Source organism: Petaurus breviceps, unplaced genomic scaffold (assembly GCF_028583685.1).
Source record: "Petaurus breviceps papuanus isolate PSGF00001 unplaced genomic scaffold, PetGlider_PUasm1.0 64, whole genome shotgun sequence".
NCBI classification, from domain to species: Eukaryota; Metazoa; Chordata; class Mammalia; order Diprotodontia; family Petauridae; genus Petaurus; species Petaurus breviceps.
The window spans coordinates 5,407,631-5,430,733 of record NW_027186428.1 but is presented as its reverse complement, the minus strand read 5'-3'; the positions used below and the strand labels follow the sequence as shown (position 1 = coordinate 5,430,733).

General features: G+C 39.3%; 1 protein-coding gene across 1 annotated transcript; it reads left to right on the top strand.

Moving 5' to 3' along the window:
- Positions 1–1,166: 1,166 nt before the first annotated feature.
- On the top strand, positions 1,167–23,077 carry TMEM179 (transmembrane protein 179). The gene is made up of 4 exons (XM_069103820.1): positions 1,167–1,855; positions 16,930–17,067; positions 18,154–18,232; positions 22,030–23,077. Exons 1-4 carry the CDS (start codon positions 1,551–1,553, stop codon positions 22,207–22,209), a joined length of 702 nt encoding a protein of 233 aa, XP_068959921.1. The 5' UTR covers positions 1,167–1,550; the 3' UTR covers positions 22,210–23,077.
- Positions 23,078–23,103: the final 26 nt, after the last annotated feature.

Genomic DNA, 23,103 nt, shown 5'->3' with positions numbered 1-23,103 from the left:
CCAGGTGTGAGAGAGAAGAATTAACTGGTGTTCTAGAAGAAGCTGAAAAGTATAAGATGGAAGCTACAGGAAAAGGTGTTAGCTTTAGCAAGGAGAATTTTTGAGAGCAGAAGGAAGAAGAGAATGGGTGAGGACATTGTGGTATAGAGCAATGGGGGATGAGAGACATGAGAGTTTATAACAGTCTTAATTTTCTCATTAAAGTTAGAGGCATGGCCATTTACTATGAGAAAGAGAATAGGAGTTGAGTTGGAGGTTTGAGATGAGAGAAGATTTAGAACAGCAAATGTGTTGAGTATGAAAGGAACTCATTCAGAAATGAATAAAAAGATTGCCATGTTTCTGTGAGGTCCTAGATGAAGTTAAATGGCATTAACTTATAATGGGACCACTCAATAAGTTCCTGTCCTCCCCCCCCACCATAGCATCAGATGATTGAGGAGGACTATCAGAGGAGTTGGATGGTAGGAAGTACTAAGGATTGAAGGTTAGCAAAAGGTTAAGTGGTGGAAGGACTAAGGTCCAAGAGATTCAAGGTGAGGATTATTGAAATGGCTGAAGACATGGTTAAGACTGGGTAAGAAGGAAAATAAGTTTAGAACATGGTTGACTGATTAGGATGGGACTGAATGAGATGAGGGCAAAGGACAGGAGAAGAATAAGGAATTAGGAGAATTGTAAGGACAGGAGATTGTGGTCAGAGTGGGAAAATTCAGAATTCTGTAATCTTGCAGGTGTAGCAATTTTGAATTGATAGTGGGGTCTGAGATCTGTTCACCCTGGTGAATCTTTGAGGTAGAGTGGAACTGGAGGTCATATTTTCATCCATCACCCCCATTATTTTTCCACAGGTCTAATTTACTAGAATCTAATGATGATTAACTGGACTGAGAATTTGAACTTCTGACTGCACCTCCATCCATAATTCTTCATCCTTAGATCCCTAACTTCCCACTTCCCCATTCCTCTATCACCAGGGTCAAAGGATGCACACCCCTAGGAGCTGTCCAGCGTCCTGAAAACGCCGCAATATGAACGAAGTGCGCAAGCGCCTGTTGTATGGTGGGAAGACAGTCAGAAGGGGCCTGGGGGAGGAGGCCGTGGCCTGGACACGATCCCACTGCGCATCCTCCTCGACTCCCCCACCCCTAGACTGCAGTCCCAGCCCCAGATCCTGCACCAGCGCTGAGAACCAACCGCCCTCCTCTGCGGATTTCCAGGTCTTCACTTGCTCACTGCCCCACCTCCTCTTCTTCCTCTGCATTCTTCTTCTCTCTTCCTCCCAGTCCTCCCTCCTCCACTCGCTCCTCCTGCATTTCCTTTTCTGTTTGCACCTTTTCCTCCCCGTCTTTGTTCTTTCTCATCCCCTTCTTTTTCCCTTTCTTCTCCTTTCCTTCTTGTCTTTTTCTCTTGCCGCTCAGAATTATCACATCCTTCTCTTTTCCTCTATCTCTTAACTCTCCTCCCTTCATTTCCCTTTCTTTCTTTCCTCTTTATCTCCTATCCTCTACCTCCTCTCCCCTCCGGGGCTTCCGTGCCCAGGTCTGACCATGGGGAAAAACAAATTAGTCTTCGCCCAGGGCTCCTGCTACTTCCTTGCCTTCCTCTTTAGCTTCATCGTGGTGGTGCCACTGACTGAGAACTGCCATGACTTCCACGGCCGCTGCTTGCTCTTCACCGAGGGCATGTGGCTGAACACCAATCTGACCGTGCAGGAACATCAGCGCTTCACGGTGCAGGAGTGGGGCTCGCCCGCTGCCTGCCACTACTCTCTGCTCGCTGCCCTGCTCTCCCTGTCTGTGGCCATTGGGTTAGCCTGGCGGTCGCTCTATCTTCTGTGCAAGGGATTCGACGAGTAAGTAGTGGCGGCCCCCACGCGGCCCCTGGCCCCAGCCTAACCTGCTTGGAGCTAAGAACTATGTCCCTGGGGCACAGCTCTCTCCTCTGGACCCCATCTACTCCCGTGCAAACAATCCCCCTCACCTGAAAGCAATCCCTGAAAGTAACCCTCTCCCATATTCCTCCATGCAGCCCTCTGTAAACAGTGTTCTTCCACTAGTTCCTCTGGAAAACATTCCTTTCCTGTGGAAACTGCCTCCACTCCCATGCAAAAATCATCACTATGCAAACAAGCTGCCCCCATCATTGTTGAACTCTGTTCCTCCCCAGTCCCTGCAAATAGATGTCCTCCGGTGCAAAAACTATTCAATATCCAAAGATCTAACTCCTCTGTACTGTCCCTTCTCTTACTCCAGGCAAACTTCCTTCTTTCTGGAACAAAAATTGCCTAGTCATCTCTCTCCAAGCCTAACTCTGGCCTAGAGGAGAACATTCCCTTTAGTACCATGGACACTTCTTCCATATTCTTACTGCTTTTTGGAGAGACCTTGCAAAGTGAGTGAGGAAAGGGCCAGATTGAGGCCTGAGTGAGAAGAGACAAAAAAGCCTTTCTTTCATCTCACTCTCCCACAAATAAATTTCTTTCATCCAGGATGGGAAAAATCAGTCATTAATCTAGGCAGTTGGGGTGCTAGTCAATGCAACTATTAGTCATGGGACCTCCAACAAGTCACTTAACCCCTCTGAGCCTCAGTGTCTCCATCTGCAAAATGGGGATAATACTGCTTACACCCTACCCCCCCCATGGATATAATGGGGGGAAAACACTCAGTAAGATCTCATAATATCTAGAATTTATGTAGTCTTTTAAAGCTTGCAAAGCACTTTGCATTTATCTCATTTGGGCTTCACAACAACTCTGTGAGGTAGGTGCTATTATTATTCCCATTTTATGTATGAGGAAAATGAGAGATTATGTGACTTGCTTAGTTCAAACAGCTAAGAAGTATCTGAGGTACGATTTGCACTCAGGTCTTCCTGACTTGAGGTCCTAATACTCTACCCACTGTACCACTTAGCTATCCTATCTGCATCATTACAGATATCTGATATTTGGAACCCTTCCAGATGTTTGGGCACTGTGTAGTTCAAACATTTGGATGTCATATTTAAATTTTTAAAAAATTTCCATACATATTGGAGGGTTGTAGATCTGTGTTAGTTCACAGGAACGACATTCTTTCTTTCTGTTCTCTTCTCTCCCCAGATCTGATGAGGCTCTCTACTGTCTAGAAAGGTCTTTAGGTCTGAAGAGATGACTTCTAGTGACATCAGGAAATCAGGGAAGCCCTACAAATTTTCCCCCTTTTTCAAGGGGCTTATTCACAGAGGAGTTGCATTCTCAAAAGAGATTCTTTATCCTTAAGATAAACATAACTTAAGAAGACTATCTACTATGTTATGGAAGGGTTGACACCTGTGTTGGTGTAGGAATGCTCTACCCTAATGATATCACTGGTCTTTGAAGTATGTTATTATTGATATTAATAGGAAGGTGCCTGTTGCATTCTCCTTATTATACAGTAAGTTCCTTGAGGGAGGGGAATGAGGTCATTTTTTTAAATCTTTGTATCCCCATCTTTGATCAAAGACCTTGAACATAGTAGGCGCTTAATAAATGTTTATTAATTTTGAATAAGTCGATTAGTATGTATTTTCTGAGCACTCACCATGTTCCTAGCCTATGAAATCCTAATGTTTAATGAAGATGAAACTTATACTTTAATACTGTAATATTTCAATAATTTATGTATCCATGAGCTCATATGTATGGATACTCCTTCCCATGCAACAGATTGCAGTCCACTCATGCCTCTCATCCTGTATCATTTATGCCTAGACTTTCTGATATATCTTCCATAAAGGAGCTACCCTATGAACTGGAAGTCTTCCTTGACTGCATTTAACATTTTGTGATTACCAGTGCAACACATGGGTTATCAATTTTTCATCTCTACCTATTGCTGTAAGATAGTCCCACCTCCTTTTCTGACCATAATTTTCTGGATGAAATCTTTTTGTCTGCTTCTTGCTTCCAAATCATTGTTGGTAATAAACTGAGCTTACTTACATGTACTATACTTCTCTCCGTTGCCATTGAGTCATTTGTAATTTTGATTCTTTGTAGATTGTGGCATTCTATGATTTACAAATGTACATACTAGAAGAATGTTGATTTCAAAAAGCACTACTTTTGTATGAGGGAGCAGTCTGAGAAATTTCTTATACAATCTAGATAATCTTTTTCCTTTTTTTCAGTTCTGAGACATTTATTATTTATCTGAAGTTTGTGCACAAGATACATATGCTGATGGCCTAACTCAATGAATTGCTTGCTCATCTAACTGTATGGCATTTTTCATCCATTTGGTTTTTCCTATATGGATTGCTAGGCCAATAATTTTTGAGTAGCCATGTAGCTGCTTAAAGAGGTACTGTAGTATTCTGGGTTTTGATGTAATTAATAAAATGTTATCTGCATCTAGAGGATCACATTATTTACCAAGAACCCCTCTTTCTTTGGGACTTTGCTCAGGGCATCTTTTATGACAGAAGTAAATAGTTTTGGTAAATATTTGTCTCCCTGTTTTATGCTTCACTCATATTTGTTGCCAAATGATTATTGAATGAAGTTATAGCTCTATGGTTGCATCTTTCAAGGTATGAAAGGTATTTCAAGGTATGAAAGCTCTTATTTTGCTCTATGAAATCAAATACTTTTTTGGAACCAACAACTACAGCAAAATCTTATATTCCCTGTGTCTTTTAATCATGTGATTGAACATGTAGTCTGCTACAGGAAATTTTTTTTGAAAACTCTACTTGCTCTATTCACATAATTCATTAAAGTTACCCTCAATGAATGTGTAATCAGTCTCATGAAGTTTATAGAGATGACAATTAAATCATATGATTTAATAGTTATTGATTACCTTTCAGTTTTCTTTATTTTGGTAATAATGTGGTCAACAAAATTTCCCCCTCTTTCAGACAACTTAAAAACAACCTCTTAAAGCTTTCAAAATTGTGGATGGGTTTTTTTTCTGTTATAGATCTTCTTTGTGATTTTATTTTCTGAGGTGCCATTTTCACTTCTGCCCATTAGGGAGTCCAAATATTGTGGTCCCATTGTCAATGATGATGAAAATAGATTGCTTAAGAAAATCTTATAGATTTTCTTCATTTTATCTATTTGTTGTCCTTCTGGTTTCATTTATAAACTCTCTGAATGGTATGGCTTAGTTGTGTCTCGATGCCAAGTTTTTTTATTTTTATTTTTTGCGGATATGTTCCTTCTCCCACTTGTTCCCACCATTGTTTACTGTTTTGTGAAGTGACATTAGTTGTGATCTTTTACTACTCTCCTTTATAACATTTTACAAATTAGTTTAAATTCTGATGTCAGTGACTTCCAGGTCTTTTTGCTAAGCAAGGAGTTCGAGTGGTGACTGGTTGAGGTATTTTTCTGGGCTCTTTAGGCCTCTTTGTTATAGTGTTTGCCACATACTGACTTTTGTAAGAAATGGTGACAAAGTTATTGTGTTTTCACTTATCTTTTTTTCATCATCAAGAGCTTTTTTGAGTAAGTCAGGTTTGAGTTGCTCTAATTGCCCATAAGTTCTTTTTATTTTTTTCTTCTAGATCAATACTTATTTTAACCATTGCTCTAACTAGTTGTTGGTCTGACTTCACATAGGCAATTAATTCATAAATGATTCCTAGATTGACAGCTAATGTTTTCCTCTTTCTTAAGATATAGTATAGTGTGGGGTGGCTAGGTGGTTCAGTGACTAAGAGTGTTGGCCCTGGAGTCGGGAGGACCCGGTGTCAGGTCTGGCCTCAGATACTTAACACCCACACAAAATAACTGGCTATGTAACCTTGGGCAAGTTACTTAACCCCAATTGCTTTAAAAAAAGATATAGTATAGTGTTTGGCACATAGAACATGTGATACTTGATAACGTTTTATTTTTTGTCATATTTACAGTATTAACCATGTCCGGCACCTTCTGCAGATATTAACGATATACTGATATGAAATTTCTGAGAGTTCTTTGACTTCTTTCATTTCTCAATGCTCACCTACTACACTGCCAAAGGGACCTATGACCAAAAAAGGGTTAAGAATCCTTGATCTATTCCAGAATTATAACTTTAATGATGTGGAAACTGAGGATTAGAGATGATGTGACTTGACTGATGTCACACAACTAGTAGGCAGCCAATATATGTCAGAGCCAGAATGTGAATCCAAATAACCCCAAATATAAGATTGTCCATTCTGCTATGCTTCCAGGAAATTGAGAATGCTACTTATTATTAATAGAATAGGAAATCAAAATGTTCACGTTACTGATTCTAATGATTTACATTATAATTATAACTTTCTTGATTATGATATTCACTGTCAATAATAGTAATATAACAATGTAGTCAATATTTTTAAATTGTTAATACATTTGGGGCGGCCAGGTAGCACAGCGAGTAAGAGCACCGGCTCCAGTGTTGAGAACACCTGGAGATCGAATCCCGGGCTCAGACACTTAGCACCCACCCAGAAACACCTGGCCATGTAACCTTGAGCAAGTTACTTAACCCCAATTGCTTAGGGGCGGCCAGGTGGCTCAGCGAGTAAGAGCACCAGCTCCAGTGTCGGGTATGACCTGGATCAAATCTGGGCTCAGATACTCAGCACCACACCCAGAAATAATAACTGGCCATGTAACCTTGAGCAAGTTTCTTAACCCCAATTGCTTTAAAAAAAAACCCCCAAAAAATTGTTAATACATTAACACTGTTCCAATGATATTAGTGATGTTCATTATTTATATTACTGTCAAATGTTGATATTTGTTATTTATATAATCATTATGATTAACTATATTATATGATGCTTCATAGTTTACAAAATATATTATGTCATTACATTTTATTTTTACGATAGTCCTGTGAAAGGAGTAGGGCAGAGAGAGTTGGGGAAACAGGTATAGAAAAAGACTTGCCCAGCTCACAGAGCTAGCCAGTTAGTGAATGACAAAGAAAGTTTTCAAGACATAAGCCCATGTTAAGTGTATGGCTCCAAAAGTAAGAATTGTGGGAGTTCAAGAAATAGAGCAGGGGCCACACCACAGAGAATGGAATTCTCAGACTAGGATTCTTGAAGTAAATTTAGAACAAATCAGGGATTAAACTTAGAAAACTTTTACTCAGAAGATGAGGTATAGACTGAAAGGAACTCACATCTACAAAATAATTATAACATCCCCTTTTTGTTAGTGACAAAGAATTGGAAACTGAGGAGTTTCCCATCATTGGGGAATGGATAAAAAAGTTATGGTATATTAATATGATGGAATATTATTGGCCTACAGGAAAAGATGAAGGGACTAGTTTCAGAGAAACCTAGGAAGATTTGTATGAACTGATACAGAGTGAAGTGAACAGAACCAAGAGAACAATTTAAACAATTATACCAATATTGTAAAAGCAAATACCTTTGAAAGACTTAGGAACTTGGTCCAACACACTGACCAGTTATAATTTCAGAAGACTCATGAAGAAAGATTCTACCCATCTCCTGACAGAGAGGTGATGAACTCAGAGTATAGCTGAGATGATTTTTTTAATGTGACCAAAGTAGGAATTTGTTTTGCTTGACTATATATGTTTATAGGAAGTGTTTTGCTTTTTTTCTCTCTTACTGTGTGTGTTGGGTGATGCAGAAGAGAGAGAAGGTAGATTTTCATTGAAAAAAATAAATTTAATTAGCTCTACCAAAAGTCATGCCAGACTTTTCATGCCTTTTCTTAAAAAAATAAAAAGGATTACTACATATCTAAATGAAGTACAGATACTGAAGTAATGTAAAAAATCTTGGACTTTATTGATTCCCAAAAAAGATGATTCAGAAAACACCAACAGTTATGGATGTAGACACCTACCTTCCCATATATACAAATCTTTATTAGGGACATCTATACATAAATTAAGGTTATCCTTGATAAGGATATTAGTAGGGAGGGAACAATCAGGTTTATTCAAAAGATATTCAAAAATGATGACATCTTTACCATCCCACAGTTGACTGAAAGTTGTAGAGTGTATAAGATTCCATTATGCTTATTGTTTGTTGATTATAAAAGAAAAAACTTTTTTTCAAATAAAAAAATCTTTTAAAACTCCTTGGAAGACAGTAGCTACAGAAATAACCCTGATAAATGACCCTCTGATAATAAGCATTAGACAATCCATAAAACAGTGAGATGTGTATTTACCAAAAATATTTACCTTTGTGATGGAGAAGATCCAGAACAGAGTCTAGGTCAAGGAGGGACTCCACAGCATTGTGTGGATATCACTAAGCCCCAAGACACTGCAGAGCCTTCTTCTTCTAGAAGAGATTTATAGTCACTCAAAGGTGTTTGGCCCTTTCATCTACACAGGAAAGAATAATTGTATGAAGACTATTGACCAGATTTCTTTATGCATCTGAATGAACATCTTTTAGAGTTTGTCCAATAGTATGTATTTCTGGAACAGGAAATATAGATCTACAATGAGTTTTGCCCAGAGCTGAAAAAGAGGAGAATGAGTTGGATTGCCTTTTACTAACCCCAAATTTCTCATGACAGTAAAGGTCCATTTTTTTCTCTTAAAAAAAATTAGGTGCAGCTAGGTGGCACAGTGAGTAGAGCACCAGGGCCCTGAAGTCAGGAGGACCTGAGTTCAAATCCAGCCTCAGACACTTAACACAAAAAAGAGCCATGTGGCCTTGGGCACTTAACCCCAATTGCCCTCCAAAAAGCAAAAAAAAAAAAAAATATTTTTTAACATTTATTTTTTAAATTTTTTTTGCTTTTTGGAGGGGGGAAGGCAGGGCAATCGGGTTTAAGTGACTTGCCCAAGGTCACACAGCTAGTTTTGTGTTAAGTGTCTGAGGTCACATCTGAACTCAGGTCCTTCTGACTCCAGGTCATCCTGACTCAAGTGTTCACTGCGCCACCTAGCTGCAACTAACATTTTTTAAAATGAGTTCCAAATTCTCTCCCTCCCTTCAGCCCCTACCCTACTGCCCATATTTTCATTGGAAACATTTTACTAGTTTTGTTGTGAGTCAGTGAGCCTTAGGATACTGCTGTCTCCAAAGAAATAAAAATAAGCATCAAACAGAGAAATGGAGGTAGTTGTAAGCTGATGGAAATATATAACCAATGAGGAATTTCAATGATTGGAGTAAAGGATGTCATCAAAGAATTATATGATGATATAATTGGCTTGATTTTGTGGTGAGAGAGAAGGATCGAAGGAAGTTGGCCAGAATTCTCTACTGAGTAGTCCTTGAAATATCAGGAGAAAGTGAGGAAAGACTCGAACTCATTGGATGAACTCTTGTGGCTAATTTTTGGGAAGATATGAATGAGCGGCACAGAATAAGTAAGGATGGATGATTTGTTCTTTATCATCGAAGGGATCAGAGGAGCATAGATTAAAAACTTGAAGGATCACGAAGGGATCGTAGAGGGTTTTACAACCAACTTCCTCATTTTACAGATTAGGATACAAGTTCAGAGAGTTTAAGTTACTTTCATAGGATCACACAGTATCTGTGTGGTAGGATTTGGACTCAGGTCTTCTTAACTTCAAGTCTTTGTTCTCTGCCTGCTGTGTTACTTATCTGCCCATGCTCTCTGGAATCTCATCATCCTGCAAAATCACATCAGAGTTCCTCCCAGATCCTCCATTTACGGAGGGTGTCCAGGGGCAGCTACCTTATCATTTTTCACCTGGTTGCCTTGGTGTCCTTTGCTCCTCCACTTTTTGGTTTCTTTTAATGTCTTCCTCCATTACATGATGAACTCTTTGAGTACAGGGACTGTCTTTTGCCTTTGTATCCTCAGAACTTAGCATAGTGCCTAATATATAGTAGATGTTAATAAATGTTTGTTGACCAACTGACCAGATTATTAAATCTGGAAAATAACACAGTATAGGCATGAGGCTAGTATAATTGGATTTTTAGGAAGACATTTGACAAACTTAACTTATACTTGTGGATAAATTGGAGCTATGTGAATTATATGATAGAATAAGTGAGTGAATTCAGAACTGGTTAATTGTTGAACCCAAAGAATAGTCATTACTGAATCCATGTCAACTTGGAGAGAGTTCTAAAGCAGAGTCACCCAACAATTTGTCATTGACCCTATTCTATTCAACATTTTAATTGGTGATTTGAATGGTGACTTAGATGACATTTTTTAAAATCAGATTTTCAAATAAGGCAGAGTTAGGAGTAATAATTTTTTATTGGATGATCAAGTCAGGATGCAGAAAAGATTTTCATATGTTGGAATAATAGGTTGAACCCGATAAAATGAAATGTATTTATTTTAATGCTTCAAGAAACTCTAATTTAATTGGTATATGTCCTAGGTCCCCAGGTACAGATGAGATAATTTAAGAACTATTGTATTTTCTGAAACCTGTGACCAAAAATAAAGCCTGGGAATAATATTTCAAGAAATTACCCATGAAAATTGCCTATATTTATGAGATCTAAAAAGAAAAGTGAAAACAGGAAGACTTGACATGACAGAAAATCAAAGTAAAAACTCTCTGGAATGTTATAGTCAAAATCCAGCACCTCCATGACAAAGAAAAAGCACTGCAATAAGCAAGAATGAAAAAAAAATCAAGTATCATGGGACCATAGTCAACATCAAATAAAACTTGACAGCAACTATTGTAATGGAGAGAAATTCTTGTAATGGGATATTCCAGAAAGCAAAAAACATAGGCTTACAACCAGCAATGACACTTAAAAAAAACTGAGTATAATCCTACATGGGGGAAAGTGAATCTTTACTAGAAAAGAAAATATTTAAATCTTTAGGATGAAAAAGCCAGAGCTGAGTAGAAATTTTGACTGTAAATATAGGAATCAAAAGAAACCCAGAAAGGTGTGTTTCCTTGGAATTAAATGATTATGTATCTACATTTTAATGGGAGAGAATAGAGAAGGGTCCCTTCAAAATCCTAATGTGTTCAAAAGTTACATGAGGATTTCAGGAAGAAAAACAGAGAAACTATGGGTGACATTGTTCTTTTTTGACAATTTTAAGAAAAATGAAAGAAAATGAAGAATAAGAAGAAATGAGGGAGAAAGGGGTAGAATGCATTATGGGGGTGCACAAGAAGAAGATTATACAAATATAAAAGAAAGGGTACATGTAAGGGGCATCACGTTAACTTCACTCTTATCTAAACTGAACAAAGGAGGGTTGAACACATACACACAGGATTTGATGCAGTATTAAACTCAATAGGGATAGGCAAGAATAAGGAAGGGGAGGGGGCGGCAAGGTGGTGCAGTAAGTTCGGTTCCGGCCTCAGACACTTAACACCCACACAAAAATACTAGCCGTGTAACCTTGGGCAAGTTACCCAAACCCAATTGCCCTCCAAAAAGGCAAAAAAAAAAAAAAAAAGAATAAGGAAGGGGGAGACTGGAGTTTAAGAAGGGAGAGTTGGAGAAATATTTTTTTTTTCTTTTTGGAGAGGGGAGGGCAGGGCAATTAGGGTTGTGACTTGTCCAAGGTCACACAGTTAGTAAGTGTTAAGTGTCTGAGGCTGGATTTGAATTCAATCAATGACTCCAGGGCCGGTGCTCTATTCACTGTACCACCTAGCTGCCCTGAGAGATCTTATTCATAAATAAAATGAACTTCTACTTTGGAAGGTGAATCATCAAGGGGAGATTAAAAGGAAAGATGGTGTAAGAACCAATGATTGGGATATGGGTTAGGAGAATATAGGGTTGGTGGTGGAGGAGAAGCAGGCAGTTTCTGTTACAGTTCATGAGTGCTGATCACATTTGTTCCCTTTCATCATCCTCTTCTTTGTAAAGAGTGGGTCAGAGGCAAAGACAAGAAAAAGCATAAGAAAATATGGAGAGAAATATACAATTATAATCAAAACTTTGAATGTGAAAGAGATGAATTCACCTGTAAAATGAAAGAGGAATGAATCCCACAGTATGTTGTCTACAAGAAATTGTTCAAAACAAAGGTTCACTAATGCCTACATAAAATGTTGTGGGTGTGTATTTGATACAAAGATTCGATGGTTAAGTAAACTTTTTTTGTTGACATGTCTATGAGTACCTTCTCATTTTATCCCAATTCCCAATCTGAACTTGGCCTGACTCAGCTCTGGTATGTAACACCATGCTTATAAAGATATCCTGGTAATATTTCATTACAGTCATGTATCATAATATATTTTCCAGGCATTCTCCAATCTACTTTGTTTCAACTTCTTTGCTACTACAAAAAAGTACTTTACTTTGGTGGGCATGGAACCTTTCTTTTTATTATTGGCCTTCTTGGTGTATATGCCTACCAATGGGTTAGGGGTTTATGAATATGGGTTAGAGGGTATGAATATTTTGTCATGTTCTTAATATAGTTTCAAATTGCTCTCCAAATGGTTGACTAATTTATAACTCCACCAACAGTGCATTAATGTGCTTGTTCTCTGCAACCCATCTAATGCTAGTTATCTCCAGCTTTTGTCCTCTTTGTTAATTTGCTTGGTCTGAAGTCAAATTTAGAGTGGGTTTATTTTGTATTCCCTGTATTTTTGTAAGTTTTGGGACATCAATAGTTTGTAATTCTTTTGAGAACTATTTGTTCATATTGTTTGGTTATTTATCCATTGAGGAATGGCTTTTGGTCTTATCTGTTTGTCTTTCCTATATATTTTGTATGTCAGATCCTTGTCAGAGATTTGATGTGAAGATCTTTTTTTCTCCAATTGACCACTTTCCTTCTTATCTGGGTTGCATTTTGTTCATTCATAAGCCTTTTAACCTTATGTAATCAAAATTGCCTGTTTTCTGTGGTCACTTTTATCCTATATTTGGTTAGGAATTCTGCTTCTACAGTAAATACCTGTATTAATTGGATACTGTATCCACTTAGAGGTTATTGTAGTATATAATTTAAAAAATGTTTGTCTGCACATGATTTTTTGAAATTATTTAAGATTTTTTTTCTAGATGATTTTGTTAAATATAGGATTCTTCCCTATGGATTTTATGTTCTAAGGTTCACTGAGAACTCATATGTATAATTCAACTGTTTCTGAATTTTTCTCATTTAATTTGTTCTATTGATCTATTTTTTCTATTTTGCATTTGATTTTCTATGCTAATGTTCTCCCCCCCCCCCAGTTGAATATAAGCTACTTGAGACCAGGGATTGTGTCATTTTATTTTTGTTATCATTACCACCTCATGAGCATAGAAGTAGCTCATAGTAGATGTTAAATTGAATCTAGTGAGCTCTGCAGTACAAATATTATGTTTCCTTGGAGACTAAATGCAGGTCTGTAGATTCCTAGAATTTAGAGCTGAGGTGCGGCTAGGTAGTGCAATAAATAGAGCACTGGCCCTGGAGTCAGGTGGACCTGAGTTCAAATCCGACCCCAGACACTTAACAGGTACTAGCCATGTGACCTTAGGCAAGTCACTTAACCCCAATTGCCCTGTCTTCCCCCCTCCAAAAAGCCAAAAAAAAATAATTTAGAGCTGGAAGGGACCTAAATTGTCTATTCTTTCCTCTCCCTTTCTTGTTTTTCAGATTTGATTGTTCAAAGTGACAGAGGCAAAATTCAAAAGGAGATCCACTCCAGATTCAGTGCTCTTTTAGTCACATGATACTGCCTTTAGTTGGACTGACCCTTCCTATCTTGCCAATCTATGCTTCTGTGTTCTTGCAGAAAAGAAAATGCTGTGGTCCTGTGATCCACCTTTTCAGTTTGACTAGTTCTCTGAAGGGAGGGTAGTTTCTTGACATGCTTCCCCAAGATAGGAGGTGTATGTATCTTGTCTGGAGAAGCTCCTGCAGACATATTTCTAGGCCTGGGTCTATAGTGGGATGATTCCTCTTTCTGGAATATTAGCATTACCTCCAGTTTAATTGCTTAATAATCATGATACAGATTATGATGTGGATTAATGTTGAGGAGGGCGGCTAGGTAGCATAGTGGACAGAATGCTGGGCCTGGAGTCAAGAAGACTCCTCTTCCTGAGTTCAAATCTGACCTCAGACATTTACTGGCTATGTGATCCTAAGCAAGTCACTTAACCCTGCTTGCCTCAGTTTCCTCATCTGCAAAATGACCCAGAGAAGGAAATGGCAAACCACTCCAGTATCTTGGCCAAGAAAACCCAAATGGAGATAATGAAAAATCAGACATGACTGAAATGATTGAACAACAAAATGATGTTGAAGTTATATAGTGCAAAGAACATTAGCCCTCAAGTCAAGGATCCTTGAAAATAATTGAAATGGTCTATTTTATCCTTTGTGGTCACCTTTGTCCTACATTTAGTTAGCATCCTTCCCCATGTCACAGCTGGGAGAGGTTTCTGATTTGTTTTTCTTTTCTTTTTTTGCTTTTTGGAGGGTAGAAGGTAGGGCAATTGGGGTTGTCACTTGCCTAAGGTCACATGGCTAGTTTTTGTGTTAAGTGTCTGAGGCTGGATTTGAACTCAGGTCCTCTTGACTCCAGGGCCTGTGCTCTATTCACTGTACTACCTAGCTGCTCCTTTTCTTTTCTTTTTAATAGTTTGACTTATAACAATCAAGTACCATAAGCATTTTGAGCTTCTTGTGGCATATAATTCATAAAATATTTGTTTAATCCTAGTTTCTTTTAAATTACTTTGTAGTTTTCCCAGCAGGTCTTTTCAAATTTTTCCCTAGAGATTTCCTGTTCTTCAAAATTCATTTGGAAGAATAAATGGTCATGAATATCAAGGGAATTAATGAAAAGAAATGCTAGGGAAGGTGGACTAGCTATACCGGATTTCAATCTGTATTATAAAGCAGCAGTCATCAAAACTACTTGGTACTGGCCGAGGAATAGAGGAGTGGATCAATGGAATAGATTAGGCACATGAGATTCAGAAGTCAATGACTATAGTAATCTATTGTTTGATAAACCCCCAGACCTTGGTTTTTGGGTAAGAATTCACTATTTGACAAAAACTGCTGAGAAAACTGGAATATAGTATGGCAGAAACTGGGCATAGACCATTATCTAACACCATATACCAAAATCAAGTCTAAATGGGTGCATGATCTAGGTATAAAAGTTGATACTGTAAGCAGTCTCCTAAAACAAGGTGCCTATCAGATTTATGGAGAGAGGAAGACTTTATGACTAAACAAGAATTAGAGAACATTATAAAATGTAAATTGGATAATTTTGACTACATGAAATTGAAAAGCTTCTGTACAAACAAAGCTAATGTAACCAAGATTAAGAGGGAGGTGGGAAATTGGAAAAGAATCTTTACAACCTATGTCTCTGACAAAGGACTCATTTCTAAAATATACAGAGAATTGAGTCAAATTTATAAGAATACAAGTCATTCCCCAATTGATAAATCGTCAAAGGATATGAACAGGCAGTTTTCAGAGAAAGAAATTAAAGTTATCTATAAGCACATGAAGAAATGTTTTAATTCACTATTGATTAGAGAAATGCAAATCAAAACAACTCTGAGGTACCACATCTCACCAGTCCAATTGGCTAAGATGACAAAACAGGAAAATGACAAATGCTGGAGAGGATGTGGGCAAATTGGAACACTAATGCATTGCTGGTGGAGTTGTGAACTGATCCAGCCTTTCTGGAGAGCAATCTGGAATTATGCCCAAAGGGCTATAAATACTTTCATACCCTTTGATCCAGCAATACCACTCCTGGGGTTATATCCCAAAGAGATCATAGAAGTGGGAGAAAGACCCATACGTACAAAAATGTTTATAGCAGCTCTTTTTGTGGTGGCAAAGAATTGGAAATTAAGGGGGTGCCCATCAATTGGGGAATGGCTGAACAAGTTGTGGTATATGCATGTTACGGAATACTATTGTGCTATAAGAAACGAGGAGCAGACGGTCTTCATATTTACCTGGAGAGGCTTATACAAACTGATTCTGAGTGAGAAGAGTAGAACCAGGAGAAATTTGTACACAATTACAGACACAACGTATGTGTGATGACCAACTTTGATAGACTGGACTCCTCTCAGCAATGCAGTGATATAAGTCAATCCCAAAAGATTCAGGATGGAGAGAAATATGTGCATCCAGAGAAAGAACTAGCAAGAACTGAGTTTATATCCAGGTGGAAGCAAAATACCTGATCTTCTTCCTTCTCTTATTTGGTTTTATGTCCTCTTTACCATTTTTCATTCCAGCTGATACAATCTGTCTTTATAACCTGACTAATGTATAATGTGAAAGTATTTACAGATCCTATATTTGACTATATGCCGCCATGGGGGGAAGGGGAGGGAGGGGGACAAAATATGAAACTCAAGCAATTGTGGAATTGAATCCTGTAAACTAAAAGGAAACAAACAAATTAATTAAAATAAATTAAAAAAAGATTTCCTGTTCTTTTTAAGACTTGGCTTAGAGTACCTCCTAAATGAATGACCCTGGGCAAGTCTTTTACCTTTTCTAATCTTGTTTCCTTATCTGAAAAATAATGATTAGTAATCAATCAATGAATCAATATTTATTAAGCAACTCCTTCGTGCCAGGCACTGTGCTAAACCTGGGGACACAAAAGGAGGCTCCTTACCCTAATGGTTTACTGTAAGGGAAGAGCTTTGTAGGCCTTAGAAAATCATAGAAATGGGAGTTATCATTTATACAGTTAGGATTTTGTTCCCTGAGGTTAATGAGGATAGGGTCATGCATGACTCTCCATCTGGCTTACCTGCTGTTGGTGGTTTAATGTCCTGGCTAGCCATTTGTAAAAGTACAAATGCATCTACATGAAGAAGGAATGAGACCTGCTTGGTTTGAATTAAGCAGCTATATGGAGTTCTGAGGAGAAGCTTCCAGGATGGAGGGCAGTGAGTTCTAGATTCCCAGAGAGCTTGCAGATGCCATGGGGTGGGGGCGGGGGGCTGTTTCTGAGCTCTCTTTGCTCTCCTCTCTTACAGGACCTGCCTTGAATCATTTGCAGCTTTGATGCTTAATATCTTCATCCTTTTTGTGGTCTTTATTGCCTGTACTATCATCAGTGTGGGATTTGACATGTGGTGTGATGCCATCACAGAGAAAGGCAGGATGCCCAACAGGTATGTGCTTGTGTTCTGCTTCTTGTACCCTGGAGTAAAGGGGTGTGTGTGTGTGTGTGTGTGTGTGTGTGTGTGTGTGTGTGTGTGTGTGTGTGTGTGTGTGTGTGTATTTGAGGATGAAAGGAAATCAAGTTCAAGGCAGCTCTATGTTCAGATAGATGAATGAATGAATGAAAGAAAAAAGTGTCTTACTAATTGCGTACTCTGTTCCATGCATTGTTCTAAGCTCTGGGGATACAAATAGAAAAAGTAAGACAGCCTCTTCTCTCAAAGAATTCATACTCTAATTGGGAGAGATAACATATAAAAGAAAGTTCAGCTGCAGCATGGATAGAAATGTCCAGGAGGATACAATGATGGGCATTGTATGTGGCAAGGTCCCGACATTCTTAGTTTCCATAAGGGGGCTAGATGATAGAACTGGGAGACTGTGCTCTAGAGACAGGGCAGTTAATAAAGCCTGTAGGATCTTACAAGGCAGTGAGAGGGCAGATAGTAAAGGGATGGTGGTCTTCCATTTCATCAGAAGGAATGGAGTTGTTGACTCCCATCCCATCCAAAGTATGTGAGCAGTCATGCATCCTGGGCTAAGGCAAAAGGACAGGGCATTCCAGTGTTGGTGGTTATTCTCACCCATTGGCAGTCCTGAATGAGTTCTGGGATAGCTAAGACTGAAGGAGGAAATGAGGGAGGACTTTAAGGGGAGGGGCAAGGTATCCTCTTGGGTAGGAACATTAAATCTACAGGCAAATGACATGATTTACCTGGGTAACCCATTCCTCATCTGTAAAGTGAAGTGGGAAAGGGGTGTGGGACTAGCTGGTTTCTCACTGTTGACAAACGGTGGGCTTCTTTCCAATTGAATTATGAAACATTTGTGGGGCTCCTTTTGGTGGTTCTTGGAACAGGCAGTATCTGATTTCTTCCAAGTCCTGGGAGGAGACCACATCAGGTTTACTGAAAGAAGCAGTGTCAAAACCCAGGATTTACTTTCTTCTTTGCCTTTACATTCCTTTCTTCTCAAAGTCTTTTCTCCACTGAAGGAAATTGAAATAACTTTCTGTCCCAATATCTTTTCCATTTTAGCTGTGAAGAGCTTCAGAATATGGATTTGGATCTGAATCCTGAAAACTCGGCCTTTTATGACCAGTTTTCTCTCGCCCAGGTAGGTGGGCCTTTGAGATTGGGTGAGAAGTGTTATTAGCTGTTAAGGAGGGCCATTTGAGGGATGAGGGGAGTCCTGCTGACCTGAGCCTTTGGCTAGAGGGGAATTTAGAGAAGATTTAGTCCATTTTTGCCTGAGAAAGAGCTTTTCTCAATATCAGATAAATGGATATTTAGCCTCTGCTCCCCACTTGTGGGGAGACAATAGAGAAGGGGACAAGCATTTATTAAGCTCCCACCACGTACTTTATAATTGTTATCTCAATTGGTCCTCACAATCACCCTGGGAAGCAGGTGCTATTATTGTCCCCATTTTCTAGTTGAGGAAACGGAGGCAGGTGAATGTTAAGTGATGTGCCTAGGGTCACATATCTAGTAAGTGCCCAAGGCTGGATTTGAACTCAGTTCTTCCTGAGTCCAGGTTTAGAGCTCTATCCACTGAACCACCTAGCTGGGATCATGGATCATGGGTCTAGAACTAGAAAGGATCCTAGTGTCATTTAGTTCAATCCTACCATTTTGCATGTAAGAAAACTGAAACCCAGAGAAGTCATTACTAACTCGTTCTTTCCTGAGGTAGCCCATTCCATTTTTCAGAAAGCACTTTTTTTTTTTAAATCAAATTTTTCCTCGTGAGTCTGCATCTTCCTTTCTGTAACTTTTTTTCCATTATTCTTAATAACATCCTTGGAGTTGAGCAGAGCAAGTCAGAGCCTACCTCCATTAGATAGCCTTTCAGACATTTATGGACTGGTAACCAGATGGAGAATTAAGAGAGACCTTGGCTGAATTTTTTGGGAGCAGTGAGATGCAGCAGGCTGATACTAGAGGCATTGGAGTCAGAGGACCTGCTTCATATCCTGTCTCTTTGATGTTTACTGCCTATGGAACTTTGGGCAAGTCACGACCTCCCCTGTCCTCAACTTTCTCATCTGTGAAATGATAAGTCTGGAGCAGACAGCCTCTGAGGTCTTTTCCAACTTGGATTTTGTAATCCGAATGAGACTGCAAGCTGGCCCTGAAGTCAGGAGGTTCTGTGCTTGAGACTAAGGTCCCCCTCATGTTGCCTTGATATGTGCCCTGAGCAAGTTCCTTTGGTCCTTCTTTATCAGAAGTGGATGACAATATGTTTACTGCCTATTTTGAAGAGTTTTTAAGAGAAACTCAGTTGTTTTCCAGTCTCGTCTGACCTCATTTGGTGTTTTCCAGTCTCTTCATGACCTCATTTGGTGTTTTCTTGGTAAAGAAACTGTAGTGGTTTGCCATTTCCTTCTCCAGCTCATTTTACAGATAAAGAAACTTGATAGAAACAGGGTTAAGTGACTTGCCCAGGGTCACACAGCTAGTAAATGTGTGATGCTGGATTTGAAATTGTATCTTCTTGCCTCCAGACCCAGAATTCTATCCACTTTTAAGAGGAAAGCAAACCTCAAGGCTAGAGAGTTTAAATGACTTCCAAAGATCTCACAGGTGGTGAGTCCAAACTCTTCAGCTCACCACATCAGGAAATTCAGGTCCAGATATCTTTGGGCTAGACTTGCTTAAAGTCACACAGGCAGTCAAGAAGCAGAACTGGGACTTGAATTCAGGTCTTCTCACTCATAGTCCCATGCCCTTTTCTCTCCCACATTGTTATTTCAATGATAGAGGAAATATTTTTTAAAATAATTTTCTAAAAGAAATAACAATTTTATTTGTGTAAAAATAAACTTTTTTGTAAAGCAAGAAAAAAAGAAATGTTAAATTAATTTTTATGTAAATGATAGCTAAAATGTACTGGCTTCAGTTTATGCCCCCCACTCCTGACAGCAGGCTCTTGGTCAGACTTTTCCATCTTGAAGCTCCTTAAATTGTTTCCTCTTCTTGATTGATTGTTTCCCCAAATGTCTGAAAAGCAAATGAGATGAAAGTCATCCAAGCCACTGGAGGATGGTTAGCTTTCCACATTTCTTAGTGCTGAGGCTAAGCCTTCACTACACTTAGTGAAGAGAGAACTTAGAGAGAACTCTGAATTGGAAGTCAGACCTCCATTCTGGTTCCGGCTTTGCTGCTCATTTTCTGTGAGACATTGAGCAAGTTGATTGCCCTGTCTGAGTCTGTTTCTTCCTCAGTAAAGTGAAGGGATTGTCTGATTGTCCTTCCTCAGGAAAGGAAAGTGTGTGTATATTATACCAAAGACCACACTGTTCCAGGGGAATCATATAATGTGCACTGGTGTATCCTTATAAAGGTGGGCATCAGACAGGACCCCGATACTACTATTTGTCATCAAAGTATATTCATAATTTCCCCTGGATTCAGAAACAATAGAAACATGTCCTTCCAAGGAAAATAAGAGCAAAAATCCAAGGGCTGCCCACATTGGTCTTTTGATTTCAACTGGGGGTAAGAGAACCAATGAATAAAACATTTCTTAAACTCTTACTATGTGCCAGGTATTGGGCTAAGTGCTAGGGATAAAAAAAGACAAAAGACAGTTCCTGCCTTCAAAAAACTCACAATTTGATGGAGTAGTGGCTTGGGTTGGGGGAGAGATTTCTATTGGAAAAACCCCTTTATCCCTGAAGGTGAGATAGAGCAGTGGACACTGAAGCTGGGAGGGGAATCCTTTCCTTCTGGGCTTCCAGACCCATCAGTTCAGTCTGGACTAGAGTTTGTTGGGGCTCAGGTGGATACAGATGGGGGCAGCTGTGTATTTTATTTGATTCATGTTGATTGCTAAGTTGGAAAATAATAATAAACAACGGTATTAATAGACAATGATATTCAATCTGTCATGGGATGAAGAGTAGTTGAGTGGGAAAATCCCTGTTCAGAAAACTGGGGTTATTTCCTGGCTTTGTCAGACACTAGCTGTGTGATGTTGGATAAATCAGCTTAACTTCTCTGAAACTCTGCTTTCTCATGTGTCAAAGGGGATAATCATACTTATGCCACCCACCTCACAGGGTAATACTTTGTAAACCTTGAAGTACTATAGAAATAGAGTTATTTATTACCATTTATCATCGTTATTATTATTATTATGTTTGAATCATTCTTTTGTACTTTTCAAAATGCTTTCCCATTCATTTGCTCACCTATTCCTCATAAACACCCCATGAGGTAAGCAGGGAAGGGATTATCGGCCTTATTTTTCTATGGGACAGCTGGAGGATGGAGAAGATGTTACTGACCTGGGCCTACCTCCTCTGTGAAGCCCTCCCTGATTATCCTGACCTTTGGGCTTCTCACCCTCCCTGAATTCCTACTTGGCTAAACTTGCAACTTGGTGCCTGATTATTTTTTATTTATTGCTCTCTCAGATCATCAATCATAAAATTTTAGGACAGATTTCAGAGAGCATCTAGGCCAACACATACTTGATAATCCTTGACAAGTGGTTACTGAATTCAATTCAATAAACTTTTAATCAGCACCCAGTATGGACAAGATAATCTGTCAGCCACTAGGTGTACAGACAAAAAACAAACAGCCCCTGCCCTCCCTCAGGGAGCTTACATTCTACCATCATCCAGTCTCTGTTTGAGCCTAATGAGACTGGAGATTTGCCTCAGACAGAGGGACTCCATGTTTTTCTCTTGCTCATGCCAGAGACCCAAGACCACTGTAAGGCACCAAATCAACTCAACAGATGAGCTAATTGCTCAACTGCCTACCTTCCTTTCTTTCTGTACCCCCTCTTTATTGAACACTCTTCCCAATGCTTGGAACTATTGATTCCCAACCCCCAATCCCAGGGATGATGCATTCCCTTGTGCCCTCCTCAGACCCTTCTGCTCTATCCTTCTGTCCTAGTTCGGTCTCTGGGCTGCCTGGCTGGCCTGGTTGGGCATCACCATCTTGGCCTTCCTGAAGGTTTACCACAACTACCGGCAGGAGGACCTGCTGGAAAGCCTCATCCATGAGAAGGAGCTGCTGCTGGGCCGAGCCTCGTCAAGGACCTTTTTTCAAGATGACAAGAGCGGCATGATCTAATTCCAGGGTCACTCTCCCCCCTTCCCTCTCCCTGCACTATGCTTCCCTATTCCCATCTGTGTCCCAGAGGCCCTGGCCTGGCCTTTCCCTGCTAGTACTTGCTGAAGCAAAGCTATTGCTAGTTTGGACTGAAATTAGGTCTGATTTCAGGTCACCTAGTCCTGTACCCACCTGAAAGGTCTGTGGGGCTGTCCCGGGTAGCCTTGGGGGACTCTTCCATGTCCTTCTTATTCCCGCTCTCTATCCCTGACCCTCCCCAGACACTGTCATTTTCTTTGGCCCTGGCAATGCCAGTTTGGCCCATTTTGGTGCCAATGTTTTAGATATAGGGCAAACTCAGAAATTAAAGTGGTACTGGTTGCTAAATTTTGCTCACTTAACTGGGCTAATGTTGAACTTTGAGTGGCCTCTCAAGAAAGGGTTTGTGAAGTAAATTGAAGGGAAAGATTGTTAGAGGCATGTTTAAACTGTTTTCAGAAACAAACAATTTTCAAAGTACTTAAGCAAATCAGTTTCATCTAACATATTTCCTTTCACATTGGCAGGATCAATGTAGGTGATGCTGCTAAGGAGATTTTTGCTTGGAAAACTTTTTTAATAGTAAATTTGTAATTACTTTTTTGTGCTTGAGAATAATAATCACCTCTTAAAATTACTTTAAATTTGAACTTCAATCCCATAGACATTTAATAAGTACCTACCATGTGTAAGACAGGCAGCATGGTGTGGTACTAAATCAGAAACCCAAAGTTTAAATCATGCCTCTAATAATAACTAGTTGGGTGACCCAGGGTAAGCCATTTATTGTCTCTGAATCCTAGGCAACAGGTTACAAGTTCTCTACCAAGTTATGAATGTGCTCTGTAATGGTGGTGGTGGTGGTGGGTGGGTGGG

Excerpts from the sequence above, each read along its gene's own strand:
- TMEM179 (XM_069103820.1), top strand. The coding sequence starts at position 1,551 with ATGGGGAAAAACAAATTAGTCTTCGCCCAGGGCTCCTGCTACTTCCTT. Across the intron at positions 17,068-18,153 it reads AAAGGCAGGATGCCCAACAG|CTGTGAAGAGCTTCAGAATA; the intron begins GTATGTGCTTGT and ends TTTCCATTTTAG. Across the intron at positions 18,233-22,029 it reads ACCAGTTTTCTCTCGCCCAG|TTCGGTCTCTGGGCTGCCTG; the intron begins GTAGGTGGGCCT and ends CTTCTGTCCTAG.